An 18,825-nucleotide genomic window follows, 5' to 3' on the forward strand; every position below is an offset into this window, starting at 1 on the left:
AATGGGTAAAATATTTAGGTATCCCTATAATTATGTATCAGTTATTTATTCGTTGTTAAAAAAATTGTTATTTATGCAACTATGGTTATAGGCTATGATATGGTTAACCATGGTTATTATTTCAGATAATTAAAAAAAGATATAGATTATATAAAAAGATTTTTTTTTAGTTTTGTTATGGGACGGTAAAAAAGTTTGCCCCCTCTCAAAAACTGAAATGACGTTACTGATTCTATGTAGGTACCTATATTAAACGAATTCGATAAAAATTCGATTATAAAAATAAAATATAATACGATAAAAATGATAAATTAATTAAGTAGGTGTGGTCATTAATAATCATATTAAAATCGTACAATGAAAGTCACACATTATTAGTGTAGATTTTTAAGGCGCTACGGTTTTGCCCTTACGATAAAAGTCACTACCTGTACGATTTTACCCAAATGAGGTTGGTAACAACTAGGCACAACAAATGCCGAAATATGAAGGTGGCCCTATGATTGTGGGAAATTCTGAGATTTGCCCTACTTCGATTTTTTCCCGTAACATGTGAATTTTATGTTCTATTTGAATCCACGTAAAAAAAATTTTCAATATCATTAATTTTTTTTGAGTATTGAATGTCCTACGTTAAATGAACCACTCGGTATACAATATAATATATTGAATACAAAGACGATTGTATATACGATTTATATGATAAATAATGTGGGGAGAAAACTATAGATGCTTCCCGAAAGGACGATAATATTTATACGAATTGCTTCCCAAATAGGAACGAGTTATCTCCTGACTTATTCTGCATTTTAACTAGACGGTGGTTGACGTGGTGGTAGAGGTGAATGCCTCCTTCAATTACCTAAATAATTAGTTTCTATATAAGATTAAAGGTGGGCATTACCTTGTTAAAAAGTTAAGAAAATTAACTTTTAAATTTATTAGTTAATTTTTAGATTCTGTGTGGAACGATGCATGTATTGATTTTACAATGATGTGTGTTTATTTTTTATTTGTGTCCGTTACAGTAAAAGTCCTTGGATTTTCTTCAACAGTATTTTTTTCTTATTGGAAAGTGAATCTAGTTGGTACTTATTAAGGATAAACGGGAATTTTTAAATCGATTTTGGCTTTCGGTGATACTCTTAAACAAACGAACGTATATACATGAAATTTTTACGGATTGTATATATTTGCCTTTTCTATACACGATAAAATTTTAAAACTATTTTGATTTGTTTTGAACTGTTTAGTAGCATTTTCAGTATCCAATTTTATTAGTATTTTTTTCTATGGATTATTATAAAACTTTATTTGTGAGGTAAAAATGCTTGAAAATTGAATACAAGGGAAAAATATAAAAATCCTTAGTCATTGTTTTTATTTATAACCATTTAAAGTTCAAATCTTAACAAAATTAAATATTCATATTATATAACATATTATATGTTAATATTATTGTGAATAAAGTAATTTACATATTACCCTTTTTACGTGGAACCTTGTTTTTAATTTTCAATCCTTAGCTATAAAAGTTGAACATTTTATAACTTTTTAACTACAAAATAAATTATTAAAATTTAAATTCAAGGCTCCACGTAAAAAGGTTAATATGTAAATTACTTGATTCCCAATAATATCATCAAATATACTTGGTAATATCATAGGCTGACTGACCGTTTTCGCTCAGAATCGTTCTTCTTAAACAATGATTTTATATCATTGAATTCAAATTAAACACCATCCATTACAGTTGAAGGTAGTTTGAGCTATGCATTGGCAGTGGGCCCCGCGCATTGAAAGGCCCTGCGGGCATTGTTGTGATGCTAAAATAAGTTATTGGATATAAATGTAATACGGTTTAAAAACCGATGGGTTTGACCACTATAACACTATTCGTCAAAAACGTATACGTTTTTACCAAGGTGTATCAACACACCGTGGTTTTTACCCGTCCTTCGTAAACGGATGGGTACCTATAGTATCGATGGTGTGGCTCGACTCGTTTATTCGTAGCCGTGAATACGTCACGTAAGACATAGACAAAACGCGTTTACAAGTCTGAGTAGAACTCGCTCAATTTTGCTTCTATAGAGTAAAAGTACCTATTATGAAAATTAATTTTTAGCAATATTACTGGTAGCAAGACGGTACCTGTTGTTTTTTTTCCAGTCCCCATCGATATATATATATAATATGATCCCACATTGTCGAACCCCGTAAAACGCCGGGTCTGGGGCGTGCACCCCGCTCGACACGCCCTCGGGCCGGCACCGCTGTTAGATACGAATGAACACATTAATATATTACTGTAATATAAACTATTTGGTGGGCGGGAGTATTGATCGATGCAAGCCTGTGATACGTCAGATATTGTTATGTGTTAAGCAACCGGCAGAGGGGACGACCACCACTACAACCACCACCGATGGGCGGCTTATAAAAAAGCTCGCGAAGGGTGTCTCGCTACCACTTTGCGATCCGTGTACCGACTACTTACAGTTCACCGGCTTACCCGTTTTCCCGTCTCGTTTCTCTCGCTCATCCAAATATTTTAATATTTTGCCGATCATTTTTTCGACTTCAGTCGATTTTCTTCTCGATTTTCTCTTGCATATTTTACAAAGGCAACGCAATAATGAAGATATTTACTGTAGCAGTGATTATGATGATCGTCGCAACTGTAACTGTTCCCAATGAGGCAACCGACGCTAGACTCGACGTGGATTATATGGAAGGTATGGACTGGCACGAATTTTCTAATCTCGTTACTCGTTAAATTGAACTTCTAATATGACTCAGCTTATTACAATTAATATATTTTAATAACGATTTTTTAAAATTTTTTGGATTTCGGATAAATTTTTTTTTTATTTTAAGTATAATTTTATACAATTCATTATTATTATTATTTCGCCATTTATCAGCGGTTCTTAACCTTTTGTAGATCACGGACCCCTAATAAAAGATTTTTTAGAAATCGCGGACCGCCTTACTTTTTTTTTTCAAATATCATTTTTCAAAACATCTCATGTTATTATAACTGCAATTATAACAATTTCATATTACAAATTATATACATAAATATAACAAAACACACACATTTATAATTTTTTTGTTGCACTTAATTTTAAAAAGGTATAATTGAGTATGATTGATCATCTACACTTAGTGGCAGTAAATATACGACTGCACAATACAGTGCTGTACACCTGTAAATTTCGTATGAATTAGAAAAACTGATAAATAAAAATTAATAATACAATTATTTTGTGTAGTATCTACACCTATTATCTAACACTTTAATACTTAATTATATCTCGTCTTTGGCGTGATAAAAATAAAAAAGGTCTATCTCATATATAATAATATTATATTTTTATTATTATATATTATTATTTACATATATATATATATAAGAATAAAAAATGTTCCTTATTATTTACGTAGTTATGTTTTACGGCTCCCACAGACCCACGACATGAGTATTTTGGACCCCCAGGGGGCTGCAGACCATAAGTTAAGAACCGCTGAATTATTTTCTTACTATTACCCAATTATAATAATACAAATAATAATAATATTATAATAATTATTATTACGCTGTTTACTAATTATAAATACAAAACCTATTTGATTTGATATCTGTGTTATAGAGTTTCCAACTATTCATAGCAGATGTCCGCCAAATGTAACTGCAGATTTTGATGTGATCTTCAATGGTGAGGATTCGTCAACGGTTAAAGGTTGTGCCTCACTCGAATTTAGATCTCGTCATAACTCTAACGAAATGAAAATGTTCAGCTTGAAGTTTGGCCGTTTGAATAACGGTGTTTGTGTGTCAGGTACGTTGATCAATTTATTATTTTTTTAAACTAAAATATATTGCACTGTTTCTGCGACTCCAAGAAAGCTATTCCAATATAACATACATCTATTCTGAATATAGCACGTGCACATTAAATATAGTGTTAACTATTTGATTTACAATTCATATTGCCCAGGCAGGATCATGTATTTTTTTCCAAAATGTACTTTATTTATAATATAGGTAAATAGGTATATGTCACTATGTTATACACAAAATGTGCCTATAACACAATAATGCTTGATGGTTCCACTTTTTATAACTTTTTTACTAAAAAAAAAAAATACTATTATAATCACACAAATTTAAATGTACCTATTTATTTCTAGCCATTTTAGTTAAAAATTGAAATTATTTATGTTGAATTAGAAAAAAATAATACCTACATAAAATTAAAGAAAAAAAAATATTTATATATTAAGAGTCATACCTGCACTTGCGGGTGTGACGCCCTCTTAAGAATCTTTCTCTTAGAATTTCATTTTAAATGATAAAGAATTGAAAGACCTACCAACAAATAAGCATAAAAAGTTTTTTGCCTCTAATAATTTATACCTATCTCGTCTGTGGCCTTCGTGTCACCACCCCCCTCACCAACTCCCATCACACACAAACACAATCTGACTACACGACCCTACTGAACACAATAATATGATAAATTGTCTGATGATTCATTAAGGGATAAGACGTAAGACCTCCGCTCATCACTATATGAATTATAATGTAGAAATACGATTTAAAAATATGGCATACCACTTTCATCGAGCTTACGCGTTATTATTATTCTATCGTTAGGCGACTATGCAGATGTGGACCAGTTGATGTTTTCTTGTACACCACAATCTGCCATGCCGCCACTAGAATTCGACAATGGAAAAGTGTACATACTCAACGGCCTTGTCCTCAAACCGGCGGGCAAAATCCAGACCAGATGTGTCGTAAGTATATTGTGCCTACAAATATATTAGGTTTTCCGACCAGTACATCTGAAAACATATTTGCATTTATTATAAAATGAACTGAGAATAGATGATTCCATTTTTTTAATTCCATATTGTCATAATTAATTTAGTTAACGATATGTTTTCAGGTTTCTCATTACTAGGTATACTTTGTCTCAAATAATTGAAACAATCTAAACATTGGTGTCTTGTAACATAATTGCTAAAGAATTAGAATTATGTGGTGTTACAGAATAAGTAGTCTCCTGAGCTTACACCCTTATTTGAGACAGAGTATAGTTTTATATAGCTTCATCGAGATTTAATGAAAATTAAATATTTTAACTAATTTAATTACAGTTTACTCATAAATAATAAATTATATTAATATAACAGTAAATTTCATTAGAACATACGAACGATATAGGCTAAACGGTTACCTTGTACGGTGTTTAAAATGCATAACGCGGATACTTTGTATGGTCAGCCGTATTTTAGATTTCAGAACAAGGACACTACGTACTATTATACACATAATATATATATATTTAATGTAAATGTATATAACGTATATATACAATATATATGATTTATGTATAATATACTACATAACAGTACAATGTGTGCGCGTTCTGAAATTAAAATTTTTTCCTGACTGTATTATTTGTCCACGTTTTGCACTTTTAATGCTTGACCGTACAAAATGATCTAGAACCACGATGTAATTTTTAGATGCAGATGACAAAAATAGAGCTTTTTACCACCAATACGTGCTTCCCTATAATTTGAACTTTCTCATATAGTATTTTGTTTACATTGATTAATTTATTTTTTATTTATATTGTCCTTGCATACATAAAAGTTGTACAAGATGACGAACTCCGTGATGGACATGATGGCAGTTAGTGGTACCACATCGTGCGAAGGCTTATCACGCATGATGTTTTATTCAAAGGCAACGCCCCTCAAAGGATCAATGTTGTTGCGGTTGAACAAACCCAGAGACAATCTACGACATAAGCGCTCCACATCAGAAGATAAAAATTCAACACAACTGAACTTTTCAGGGTCTAGATATTACTGGGTAACAGGTTGATGGATTATACGTTTTTACATAACAATTTATTGCTCTGGTTCTAATTTTTTAAATAATAACTTTCAAAATAAACACTAATAAACTAACGAAAACATTTTAATTTTCCATAAAATTAGTGACCATGGGCATTTTGCTTTTAAATTTGATTATCATTTTCACACATTGTATTTTATAAAGTACTTAATAAAGACATTTTCACGCTTAGTATTTGAAGTTATCAATTTATTTTAAAATTAAATTAAAAATATATTTTTATTTGTATGTGAGTTCTATATAAAATGGAAGTTGCAGCGATTTTGACTTTTTTAATGTAAACTCCGATGTTACTTTTTTACTAGGTATACCAAAAACATAAATATACAGCCCACCATTTTTTTTTTTACTTGTAGATTCTTACATCATTATATAATATATTATATATTATAAATTACTGCATATATAATACAATAATTTTAAAAATCATAGAATAACCAACAATGATAATTAGTTTGTGGAAGTCTAATTAATATTATATAAATTAAATAAGAGATTCAAGAGTTGACGTGTAGGAATACTTAGAACAATTGTAAACTGTGGATTTTAACATCTGTGGAGTTAACAAATTTTTTTCATAGATAATAAACAATTCTTTATTATCTATGGTGTTTCGGGTGAAAGATACGTACCGGTGGAATTGGCATATATAAATCCAACTCTAAAATCGACTACTCATAAATCTGTAGAATTTACAATTGCTGAGTATTTACGTATGTGCAGAATCAAAACTAATTTGTAAAAGGTCAACCCGTCAAACGAGTAAATATCGAAACCAGCTGTCAGTACTTATAATATAATAAATTATATTAAAACTCTCATTTTTGTGACTAAGGTATACGGTCATGTAAGGTCGCTATTCTCTCAAACAACTGATCACGATAACGAGTATTTGAATAGAAGGTCAGTACTACGCGATGTGTCTTGCTTCCTTTTCTAAGTGTAATTGGCCACAAACGTCTCGACTAAAACTTGAACACTACTTTAAGTCAGAAACCATTTTATTGATGAAAGTATAAATCTATCATAAAATAAAATACGTTGGGGTTCTACTGTATGTAGTATGTACATATTATAACTTATAACAGTTGTAACAAATCAAATTTAAAATTTATCAAATAAATAAATAGAAGTTAGAATCAATTAGGCACTTATAGAATTTAAATTAAATACATTTACATGAAAAAAAGATAAATTAAAAAGCGTGAAAATAGCGAGCAGTATTCATATCGTGAGGTAAGCAATCTACCTGCGGTGGATTATTGCGGATTTCGCGAGGTGCGTACTACGTAAGTATATAACTTCCAACTCTATAATGTTTCAAAGTTATACCAAGTTTGTCATTTTTACTTAATCCTAATTCCGATGATAGGAACAACTATTTGAGGTGCCAACTATTTGAGGCCGTTTATAGAAATCTCATCAATCGACATTTAAGATATTTTTAACGATACCTATACTAAAAATAAATAAGTTTAAAATTGTCTTCTTCTGAATATTCTATAACCGCTGAATAAATTCAATTTTTTTTTATTAGGTACGACTTTCTAATAAATTATAGTTTATGGTACAATAGTCAGTGTATATTGTATTTGTGTTTGATAGATGTACGTTTATTATTACGTCATATTAAAACTTTTATAAATTACTTCTCTTGTAATAACAAATAGCGCACCCGCGGATAATTTATAATTATAGTTTATAATATGATATTAGTTTTAACTATTTTATCATAAAATATAATCATTATCATTTTCATAAAAGTAATAAAATACAGGCAAGTCAGGTTTTTTTATTTTATTTTTATATAATTGGTTAGTAATTAATGTGTATAACTGTAGATAGTGGTAATTTTGCCGTACCTATATTTAATTGTTTCAAATCGCAGTGTCTGTCGTCTGACAAAGTGCATATACAGTTCCGTCGGTGAAAATAATAAGAGCCGCGCGCCATGCGCCGTGCTAGGTGCAAAAAAAATAGTAAAACAATTTAAAACGATTTATTTTAATTGCGTTGTTATAGATGTAGGTATCGTTACAAATTATTTTTTCATAAAATAAAATCATTATCATTTTCATATAAGTTATAATATATAGAAAGGTACATAAAGGTTAGTTTTATATCGGTTTGTTGTGTTTTTGAAAATAGGTTCGAGGTCATAACAAAATGAAAAAATCAAAATTAAGTGGTGCGCAGTAAAAACTAATGTACTAACCATGAATAAAACGTTTAAAAAACTCTGCTCTGAGGTGGAGGATATTTTTAGAAGATCTTTACCGAAAAAACTTCATGCAACCCTGAAATATAGGTAATATAGGTACCATTTCTAGCAATTTTATTACTGTCGGCGACGCAACTACTTAATGTAGTGCGTGTTGTGTAATTATGTATATCTGTGTATTATGTGTATGTGTGTGGGTGTTTGCGCCGCTACCGATCCTACGAGTATGGCGGTTGTCGGCAACGACTCGCGATTGTGTTGGGCACAGGAGCGGGAAGGGTTAGCCAAGAATATATAATAGTAAATAATAAATAAACTCCAATTGCGAGTACAAATGCGCTAGGCACTTAATATTATAATAATAACCATAATTGGCGATTATGCCGCAAAAACAATAGACTATAAATCACGGGCGCCCCTAATAATTATACGAATAATAACATAAGTGACGACTACTATGCCGCGCTTCAACATAATATAAAAGAAAAACAGACTTGTCTATGCTGACTGCCGAACCTCTCCGATTATGTCGTTGACGTTGATACTGGTCCGGAAAGTGTCCGTCACTGGAAACGGCGACAGCGATTGCTCCGAAGATAACGCCACAAAGCCAAGGGGGTCTATTGACTAATGGCACCGGCTGAACCCGCACAAAAGTCGCGGTACAAAGCACACGGCGGTGGCGCGAACAGCCCGGCGCTGAACGGCCGCGGAGGGGGTAAGCTACCTCGTGAACTTCGGCATCCGAAGTTTGAGGACGTATGCCGAAATAACGGTGGCACGAAAACGCGTCTGTGTTCGAACAGTGGGTGTGTATACAAAAATAATAAAAAATTGAAACACGGTTTCTGGTAAGTAAGTTGCTGTATAATTCACAAATTTAAATAATAGCAGTACAAAATATATAATAAAACTCTCCGTAGACCAAATGTATAAAAGATATTATAATAATAACAAATCACAGCCCTTATGGCAACTGGGATAAATTATAACATTGAATGGCCTTTCTGTCCAAAATAAAAATTGTAATACCTTTATAATAATAATATATTGGTACACGCTGATATTGCCGCATCAACGTACGGTGAAAGACAAAAATCACGGCGGCCGTGTTAAAATATTATTCGGCAGCCGACGAGGCGGCGTACGATAACGCTCTGGCTTTATCTACATATGATTATATATTCCGCAAGACAAATTCAACGATAATAATAACAATAATAAAACAATATGAAATAGTGATATGTGAGTGTCTGTATGACCTGCAGCTGTTCCCCCGTGACCGATATCCTATATGCTTATATATAAATTCTTATGTTGCGGCGGCAACAGTATTATACCTATTAAATAAATATGCAAAATGGTATAAAATAAATTGTTATTTTTATGGTTTTCGACAATATAATTGTATATAATATTTGGAGTAAAATTAATTGTATTTAAGATCTGTTAAAATTGTTATCATGTAACTAAAAAGTTCTAAAAGTTTAGAAAATTTGATTTTATGCTGTAAATGTTTTTTGTTTTTAAAGGATTAACACTAAGATTTGACACTTCCTCTTCCAAACAGAAGGTTTCTTAACCATTTAAACACTGGACACTGTAGGGCCATATTGCGTGTATGCACTTAAGTCTAATTGTACTGTGCCTAGGGCCTACGACAGTGTTAATCCGGGCCTGATTGCAGCGGTGGCGGTAAATTGCTGCAGGTCACATTTCACCGCTCACCGCGGCGGTAAAGCCAAGACAATAGAATTTAACACCACTGCTGCAGTGTGTGGGGGGGACCATTACAAGGAACGTAAATATAATAGTCACAGCAGTTGTATAAATAAAAACGAATATAAAATAAATCAATGAAAATGTATAGGTATACAACACGAAATAGTTCGCGATGCGGAACAGGATAGTGAAAGGCGGAAGCAACCCATACAGCAAATGTTTGACTAAAAATAATATAATATTATTCGTGATTATAATATTATCATTTCAAAATGCTGTCTAGGAAGTGGTGATAAGCCGCGTTATCGTCACACTGCGTATGGTGTATAGTTTGTTATCGCTCGTCTATAATTCGTTTCACGTTCACGTGTTATTCTGTATCTGTATTCGCTTTTTTTTACTGACCAGCCGCCGAGTGCTGAACACGTGACCGCGCCGGCGTCTCTCGTCAACGCCGACACCGCAACAACGTAAATCGGGCGACGAATTCCACCGACACCGCCCCCGACGCCCCCGCCATCAGATCTATGTTCCAACAACCACGCGGTTCCTCGCTCGTACGTGTTCATCTGCCGCCGACCACGCCCAGTATTATGTTTTCATAAGGTGCCACAATCCACAACAACAACAGCAACAATAATAATATATTTTATACGCGTCGCCGTACATAGGACAAACGGAATTACAACGTAAAAAATTATTTATTTTTTCGATAATAATACAGTTTTTTTTAGTATGGTCAAACGAAAACATGTTTTAGATTTTTTGACAATATATCACCACAGATTATAAAAAACATATTAATTAATAACTAATAATAAAATCTCTGTGATATTACTGTAGGGACGAACTGAAGGTGAGTCATGGTTGGGGGGGGGGGTGTTACACCCCCCACTCAGCAGTATTTGATTTTCAGTCGGCAAAATGGAATTTATTTTCACCTGAATTAAACCAATTTTTTTAAGACGAGAAAAGAAAAACTAAATAAATTGTTTAAATGTTAATATTGTTTTAACTTAATATTTTCGTAATGGGGTATGGAGTGGATTCGCAAAAGTTCATCGAAACTGCGAGAATCGGCAGTCGGCACAAGATGAAAACCTAATGAACGGCTCATAACATAACACGCATACTTCTAACGATATAGGTACCTAATAATATTATATCATGCATATAATATACAGTAGAAAATCGATAAACAGTCTATTTCTTTCATCCATCATCGCATTTAACTAGTATAATATTATGGTCTAATAGCGTGTGGCGACGGTTGAGGCGAGCGATTATAATATTATATTATAATAGTATTATACGTTATCCAGTGAGGGTACCTTTACATTTTTTTGGGAAAAAAACGTATAATCGCGTTTTAAACAAACACTCAACAGACGAAGATTACCGATTATCTTGTATCGTATACAATTATTATTGAGATTATTTTATATTTATATAGGTTATGATAGAAGAAGACGATTCTTACAATGTAGATAATGATTTGGCAACAATAATAATAAGTGATGAATTATAATTATTACCTATTTCATATTATGTTTGTTGATGTTATTTCATTCTGATATAAATTAAAAATAATAAGTTAGGTGTTTTCAAGTTTCAACTTCAAATGTAATTGAAACATAAGGTAATAAAGAAATTATAAATGTATAGCATATTGTAACTAAAAATAACTTAATAGTTAACAAAAATTTTGAATTTCAAATTCTAATCGGCAATTTTGAAGAATACACCCCCCTATGATTTTTTTTGAGATCGTCGCTGGATATTAGTATAAACTATACGTAATATATTATACCTACGTATGCTGCACGTCGTGGGGATATATAGTATTATATTATAGTAAGTACAATATTATATGCTGTATATTATATAATAATATAATAAAGTATATATTATATCTCTGACTATATATGATCTATAGGCAAAAATCTCCAGTGAAAAAATAAATCAATTATTACCACACTATACCTGCTTATGTAGGTATACTTAAATATGCGAACAATACGCGTCGCTTGTACTTATACGAAAACGATTTTGATTAAATTGTTGGCCAATGAATGACGTCTTACAGTCTTCCTAGTTAGGTAGGTATATGCCTATACTTATTACTTATATATTATATGTGATTTAAATTTGAAACGTTATTCAGTCGCGTACATTTGTAAATAATAATTTTATACATTTTAATCATACCTGTTTATATTTGTATATAATATATATATATGTTTACACGAATATATTATATATGGAGTAGGTATAGGTAATTCATAGAACAGCTCAGAACTTAAATATAGCTGCAGAAGTATATATTATTTCATATTTGGTTGGTGCCTATACCTACTTGGTAAATTGCTGAATCTACGTTTCAGCGCGGTATTCAACAAGACATTCACAAATAATATTTAAAAATCTGGTGTATTGTTAATGTTTGATAAAAAGATTAATTAAAAAGTATATATTTTTTTAAGAAACTAAACTTAAAAATTTTACCATTTGATGCATACAATAAATGTGGTTCATATTTTGTATGATACGTGTGTAAGACGGAGACAACACATGTGGGTGTGACGTCATCTTAATGTTTTATTGATTATAATTTTAAGGCGTGTCTATCATATTATATTACTGTTGAATACAAATCGTTTATAATAATTATGGTTAAAATTTATTAACAAATTTGAATTTATAAAAAAAGTATAAAACAAGTTTTATCAGTGCCATAGTAAAAATTTAAGAAAAATATACATGAGAACAATTTATATAAAAAACCACGAAACAACATTGTTTACCTAACTATGCTGTAGACAGTTATAATAATAGTAGTTATTACTATAGTGTACAATTTGGAAGGACACTGGTGTGGGGTAGGTACTTATATTTTATTACCGCAGTGCCCGAAACACCGATTACATATATAATATTAGGTACATTACGACACGCATTATGCCATAATAATAGAATGAAAAATAAACAATGCAGTGTATACATATTTTACACCTTATGTGTATACAAGGTGTTCAAAAACTTTGGAAACGGACTAATATGGTATAATAATTAATAATGAAGTGATTGAATATTTGACTTGATAAACATACAGCATTGTTATCTGTTATATTAGTCCATAATATGTAGGTATCAATATATACAGACTGCAATTTAAGTTTCCAAACATTTTGAACACATAATTGTATATTATATTATGCACGTATTGTGTATACAGTATACACACATACATTGTACAATATACAGTATATGTATACGATAAATTCCCTATAATATATGCATTAATATAAGTAAGTACGTATGTAGCTACCAAAGAACATAATATATAAAAAAAAAACAAATGTTAAAATCAAATATGTATGAACATGATTACGTTTATGATTAGCAATCATTATTTTCATTTTCAATTTATTCTGAACATATTTTTAGGAGTTTTCCTATTAAAATTAAAATGATCTCTTCATAAAAAACCAAATGCGCTCGGTCCCTTTCTAGGTCGATACACCAGTTTCGATAGATTATTAGCAGGTTTGAAAGACTAATTATTGAGCTAAATAACAGCCTAGTATATTTAATTTATTCAATAACACTTATAACATTATTTTTTATGAAATATTAACGGCAATATTGCATGTATAATCTATACACGTAAATATTAAAATATATATAATTACAACTAAATAAATCACTTTTGTATAATATTATTCTATATTACACTATTACAGTATATTTTTAGTGTGTAAATAACAATTATTCATAATATATAAATAAATAGCTTTTTTTCAGATTTAATAAAGCTAAATTTAAGTAGGTACTTGTAACATATATTTCTGTAGTCAACACATTCCAAAATCGGCCATTTACCACCCTCGGCCAAGACGCTATAAATTATATTATATTCTGTGTAAGTAAACGACCCGAAGATAATTGTCTGTTATACAAGTGTACCTATCCTTTTGTATATATTTTAAATGTATAGGTCAGTACGATGAAAATACGAAATCGTATTTACGATCTGCAGGGCGTCGGCATCGGCGGGTATCTATACATAATATATATAAATAGTGAGAGACATGGCATTGTGGTGATATATGTTTATTGCACCGTATCGTATACAATAATATTATTTATATTATACAAATACACCGACGGGGGTGCGGCTATATATGCCCATATAATATATTATATTATATTATAACTATTCGAACCATCACGTCGATTTATATTGTAGCGAGATGACGAAACTGGCAAGAAACTAAGAGAATTCCACAATACAATTTTTGTGTGGTCGTTAGGGGGTGGTTGCAGGGTCACTTAACCTCGATTCTTTTTCAATAGCTGAACACGCATATACGTGCTGAAACCACGTCTTAAAATACAGTGTATATATATATTCATTATATATATAGTATAATATGTACAGCAGACAATATCATAATATGCACATCGATAAATACTACCATACGTATAGCAACGTTAAATAATAATCGTACAACATTTTCACGAAGACCTTTCTTTTTGTCCGTCGGGTATCGACAAGCTCGGTTCTGTACTTACTATCTGCCGATTTCGTGGTCGCCAGGTATATACCTATAGACTAGGTACCTATGTATGTCTATGACACGATTTAAGATAGTATTGTTGCCCAACGCCCCATTAGAAAAATGTTATCACACGGCATACGATTTCAATCCAAAACGCACGTAATACGTGACTGTTTCTGCATATACCACTCATATCGGTTAAAATGAAAACTAATACAAATTGTTACGTTTCACTTATGTAAAATAAATAATATATAATGATCGAAATATATTGTAAATTATAAAATAGTTTACTAGAAATGCTAGCACCGGGAAAAAGATTTTTCTGAATTCAAATTATTATACCGCTTGGGTGTGATATCAGTTAAAATGTAATAATTATTTTGTAATTAAAATTTTATAAAATGTTCAACTTTTGTAGCTAAAGATTTAAAATTTAAAATAAGGTTCCACGTAAATAGGTTATATATAAATTACTTTATTCACAATAATATCATCAAATATACTTGGTAATATCATAGGCTGACTGACCGTTTTCGCTCAGAATCGTTTTTCTTATACAATGATATTATATCATTGAATTCAAATTTAACACCATCCATTACAGTGACCCACTTGAAACCTACTGTAAAGCAGAGCGACATCCACTTACCCACCTTTTTTTTCTACAAATATCAATAAAATTTTATTTGTAGGGTAAAAAAGCTTGAAAATTTAATACAAGGCTCCTACTATATTGTTACAATGACATTTGAAAAATATTAAAAATTCTTAGTCACAGTTTTTATTTATAAGCATTTAAAGTTCAAATATTGACAAAATACGAGTATAATATGTAATACAAGATTATCCATAAGTTTATCTAACATTTGATATTCACTCGATTTCTCGTGTAACGATTTTCTTATTTTGTTGTAATTAAAAAACGTATGACTGTAGATACTTGGAAATTTCACTGAATGTTTATATTAGCATTTTCTATACACGATAATATTTTGAAGATAATTTGACACTTTTTAAGCTGTTTACGGACATTGTCAATTGTAAATTTTTTTAGTTTTTTTTCTATAAATATCAATAAAATCTTATTTGTTGCATAGAAAAGCGTGAACATTTTATGCAAGGCTCCTCATATATTGTTACATTATTTGGAAACCATTTTTTAGGAATTACGAACTAGGCACCTAATTTTTTTTTTGTCAAAATGCTTAAATTATAAAATAATATAGTCAATAGTCATCTTGATCAATACATATCTCTGTTAGGCATTTATTATAGCATTTATAGCATTTAGTTTGATGTATGCAGGTAGGGACGGTAATGCATACTATATATATAGCTATATAGCCACGCACGTTCGTTCACATTCCTTTTATATTATCGAATGCTCTCGGGGGTGGTTAAAATATCCTCCGACGTTTGAGTTGAATTATATCGTCCGCGCGAACACTGAGATTCGTACGTATTGTGTATAATGATATATATTATATTAAACCAGCCAGATTGACTGTTTAAATTTTTTTATTGTTCAAAAAGTAGAGTAACCACATAGTTTGCGTGCTTTTGTATTTTTATCAAGATATTAGGATTATAATACAAATCGGGATTTATATACAATGATAATGACCGATAAGTGATATAAATTATTTTGATTATTGAATACAACATTTCGTTGACTATTACGTCAATGCAGTAATATGTGGTTACTGGTTAATATAGTTTAAAATACAGTCACAATAATATAATAGAAACGCGTTTTCGTGAAAATCTCGTCATAAAATTAAACGTTGCTATAAGTGTGTTAGTATTGATCGAGGTGTGTATAATATAATATTATCTATTGTTCCATATTATACTATGTATATTGTACAATATAATATATTTATACACACACACACACACACACACACACACACACACACACACACACACACACACACATACACCACACACCGTATTTTTAGACGTAATTTCAGCTTGTATAATATGCATGTACTGCAGGTATCGAAAACGAAACAAGGCAAACCGACCCTGCTCACTAACCACGACACAAATACGATTTCGTACTATACACATTTTTTAAAATAGGTTATACCGCATAAGACAACTGAACGACAATATTATCTTCGGGTCGTTTACTTACACAGAATATAATATAATATAATATAATGATATATGACATCTGGTTCATGGCATGAACGAGGTTGGTAAATGGTGGAAAGCATTGTATTATATATTTGTTTTATATTGTGTACCTATATTATGTAGTATAACCTGCCGACGCCGATTTCACCGCGACTTATATAATATTATGTATAAGAATTATATTTGTATAATTTTATTTTGTACTATGTAGTTATTCTTAGATTGCTTGCATGAAATAAATGATTTTACGAAACCAATAGACCTTTTAAATAAATAGATTTTAAAATAATTATATTATATACCTAACCTAACCCACCACAACACTACACCAGTGGGAAACAACATTATTCAACACAATGCGCTTTTCGATAGACATATATAATATACTTAAATATACTATATACATAGCACATAATATATATTCGCTGTATGCGAGTGGATCCCTAAGACGTCCATGAATTATTGGAACGCTGCGTGACGATTGTCCTTGCTGCACGTGTGCAATAACTGTGGCCGATACACACCGAAACTGTCTTACTACCACTAACAAAGGGGGCTGTTCAAAGAATTTGGGGTAGGAAAAAAGAAAAAAAAAGGAGACGCGACATAATCTTTATAGTGATCAAGACTATATTCGGTGGAGGGTAGGTAGGTGTGTAGCGAGGCGTCATTAAAATTTATCTGGCCGGCATCGGTTTCTAAGAATTAAGACACATATATAGACTTTTATTCTTCTCCCGGGATATGTTTATCTTCTCCCGACACGAAAACAAGAAAACAAGAACACAGTTCTCACGACTGGTGTACTTGACCAATATTTTGTGCAGGTGGTTACTTGCCATAAATTATATACATTATATGCAAGAAAACTATGTAATTTACTTTATTGTATCATTAATCGTAGAGTAACTACATGATTTATGATAAAGACTATTAGGTATGTACAACATGCCTAACAGTTGACAGTTGTTGTGGACGGGTATTTTTACGGCACTGCCTATTTCATATTTTGTTGTTTTTAATTTGTAAATCAATGTTATTAGTTACTATTTATCTCGATTAAAAATTAAATTATTTTATTCGCATAGGTACCCAATATTACACATTTCCTGTAAAATATTATTTTGTAGTTATGACTTTTGTTTTTAAGTCCATTTTCAATTTCCAATTTTCAAATTTAAAACCTTAAAAATACGCCCACGAACATTATACGCCTGGGGATTAATCCCCGATTCCCCCCCCCCCCCCAACCTCGACCTTGATCCGGCCCTGGGTAAACCTACTTACGTTTGTTTATTAAATATATTCAAAATCAGTTAATGTGATAAAATTAAAATTAATATTTGATTTTTATTTAATTAATATCACATATTTTCATTTATTGTCTATTTTATTTTCATAATATTATGAAGTATAATATAATATTTCGATTATTATTTTTTTAGGCCACTCACCATTAACAAATGAATATACCTACTATTGTGTAAAGTTTAATAATATAATCCTCCATTCAGATTTCACAATAGAACTATTATTATTAATTATATTACAATACGCTGTTAATCTGCCCTAAAAATCAGTCAATTTTTCTGTTTGGGACGCTTAGGGATGCAAAATTTTTTACAGAACCGTCGACCAATGTTTGGTAAGTACTTTCATAATAAAACAACGTAGTATCGTACCTAAGCGGAATAATGTCACTACAACTGCAGGCACCGTATAGCTTAATATCATTATTCCTCCACAAATTCGTGAATTTACGATTACCTAATTACTATCTATAAACTCAACTGTCGTAAGTACCTTTATATTTTGAAGAAAACACATAGAACATCGTGTTTGACCATCATCGCGAGTTTGTTAACCGTTTAAAACGTGATTTAATCGAGTTTAAAACAAAAGAAGTAATTTATTATGCACATTTATTAATTTGTAAGGACACTTTTTAAAAATATAATTTACAAGCATAGAACTTTTAAGAGCTTACCGGCAATTCCCAATTATTATTTTTTTCTGATATTATGATTTAAAATTTTTAAACTAAACTATTTTTGTTTAATTTAAATGTTTTAAACATTTTTTAAACAAGAGTTTAAACAAAATATGGCTGGGTAGGTATTTTAAGTACCTACTACTGCAGACGAGTGTAATTCAGTGTTTGCCAGAGCGAACCACAGCGAACACATACGTTGCGACAGCCCGGCACATTTCGAAATATTGAAACATTTTTGCACCAA

The 18,825-nt window shown here is 31.0% G+C and overlaps 1 protein-coding gene across 1 annotated transcript; it reads left to right on the top strand.

Moving 5' to 3' along the window:
• Positions 1-2,491: 2,491 nt before the first annotated feature.
• LOC132937555 (uncharacterized) lies at positions 2,492-6,103 on the top strand. Its single transcript, XM_061004378.1, has 4 exons — positions 2,492-2,738; positions 3,657-3,845; positions 4,664-4,806; positions 5,672-6,103. Exons 1-4 carry the CDS (start codon positions 2,639-2,641, stop codon positions 5,903-5,905), a joined length of 666 nt encoding a protein of 221 aa, XP_060860361.1. The 5' UTR covers positions 2,492-2,638; the 3' UTR covers positions 5,906-6,103.
• The last annotated feature ends 12,722 nt before the right edge of the window (positions 6,104-18,825 follow it).

This window comes from Metopolophium dirhodum, chromosome 1 (assembly GCF_019925205.1).
Source record: "Metopolophium dirhodum isolate CAU chromosome 1, ASM1992520v1, whole genome shotgun sequence".
Taxonomy (NCBI): Eukaryota; Metazoa; Arthropoda; class Insecta; order Hemiptera; family Aphididae; genus Metopolophium; species Metopolophium dirhodum.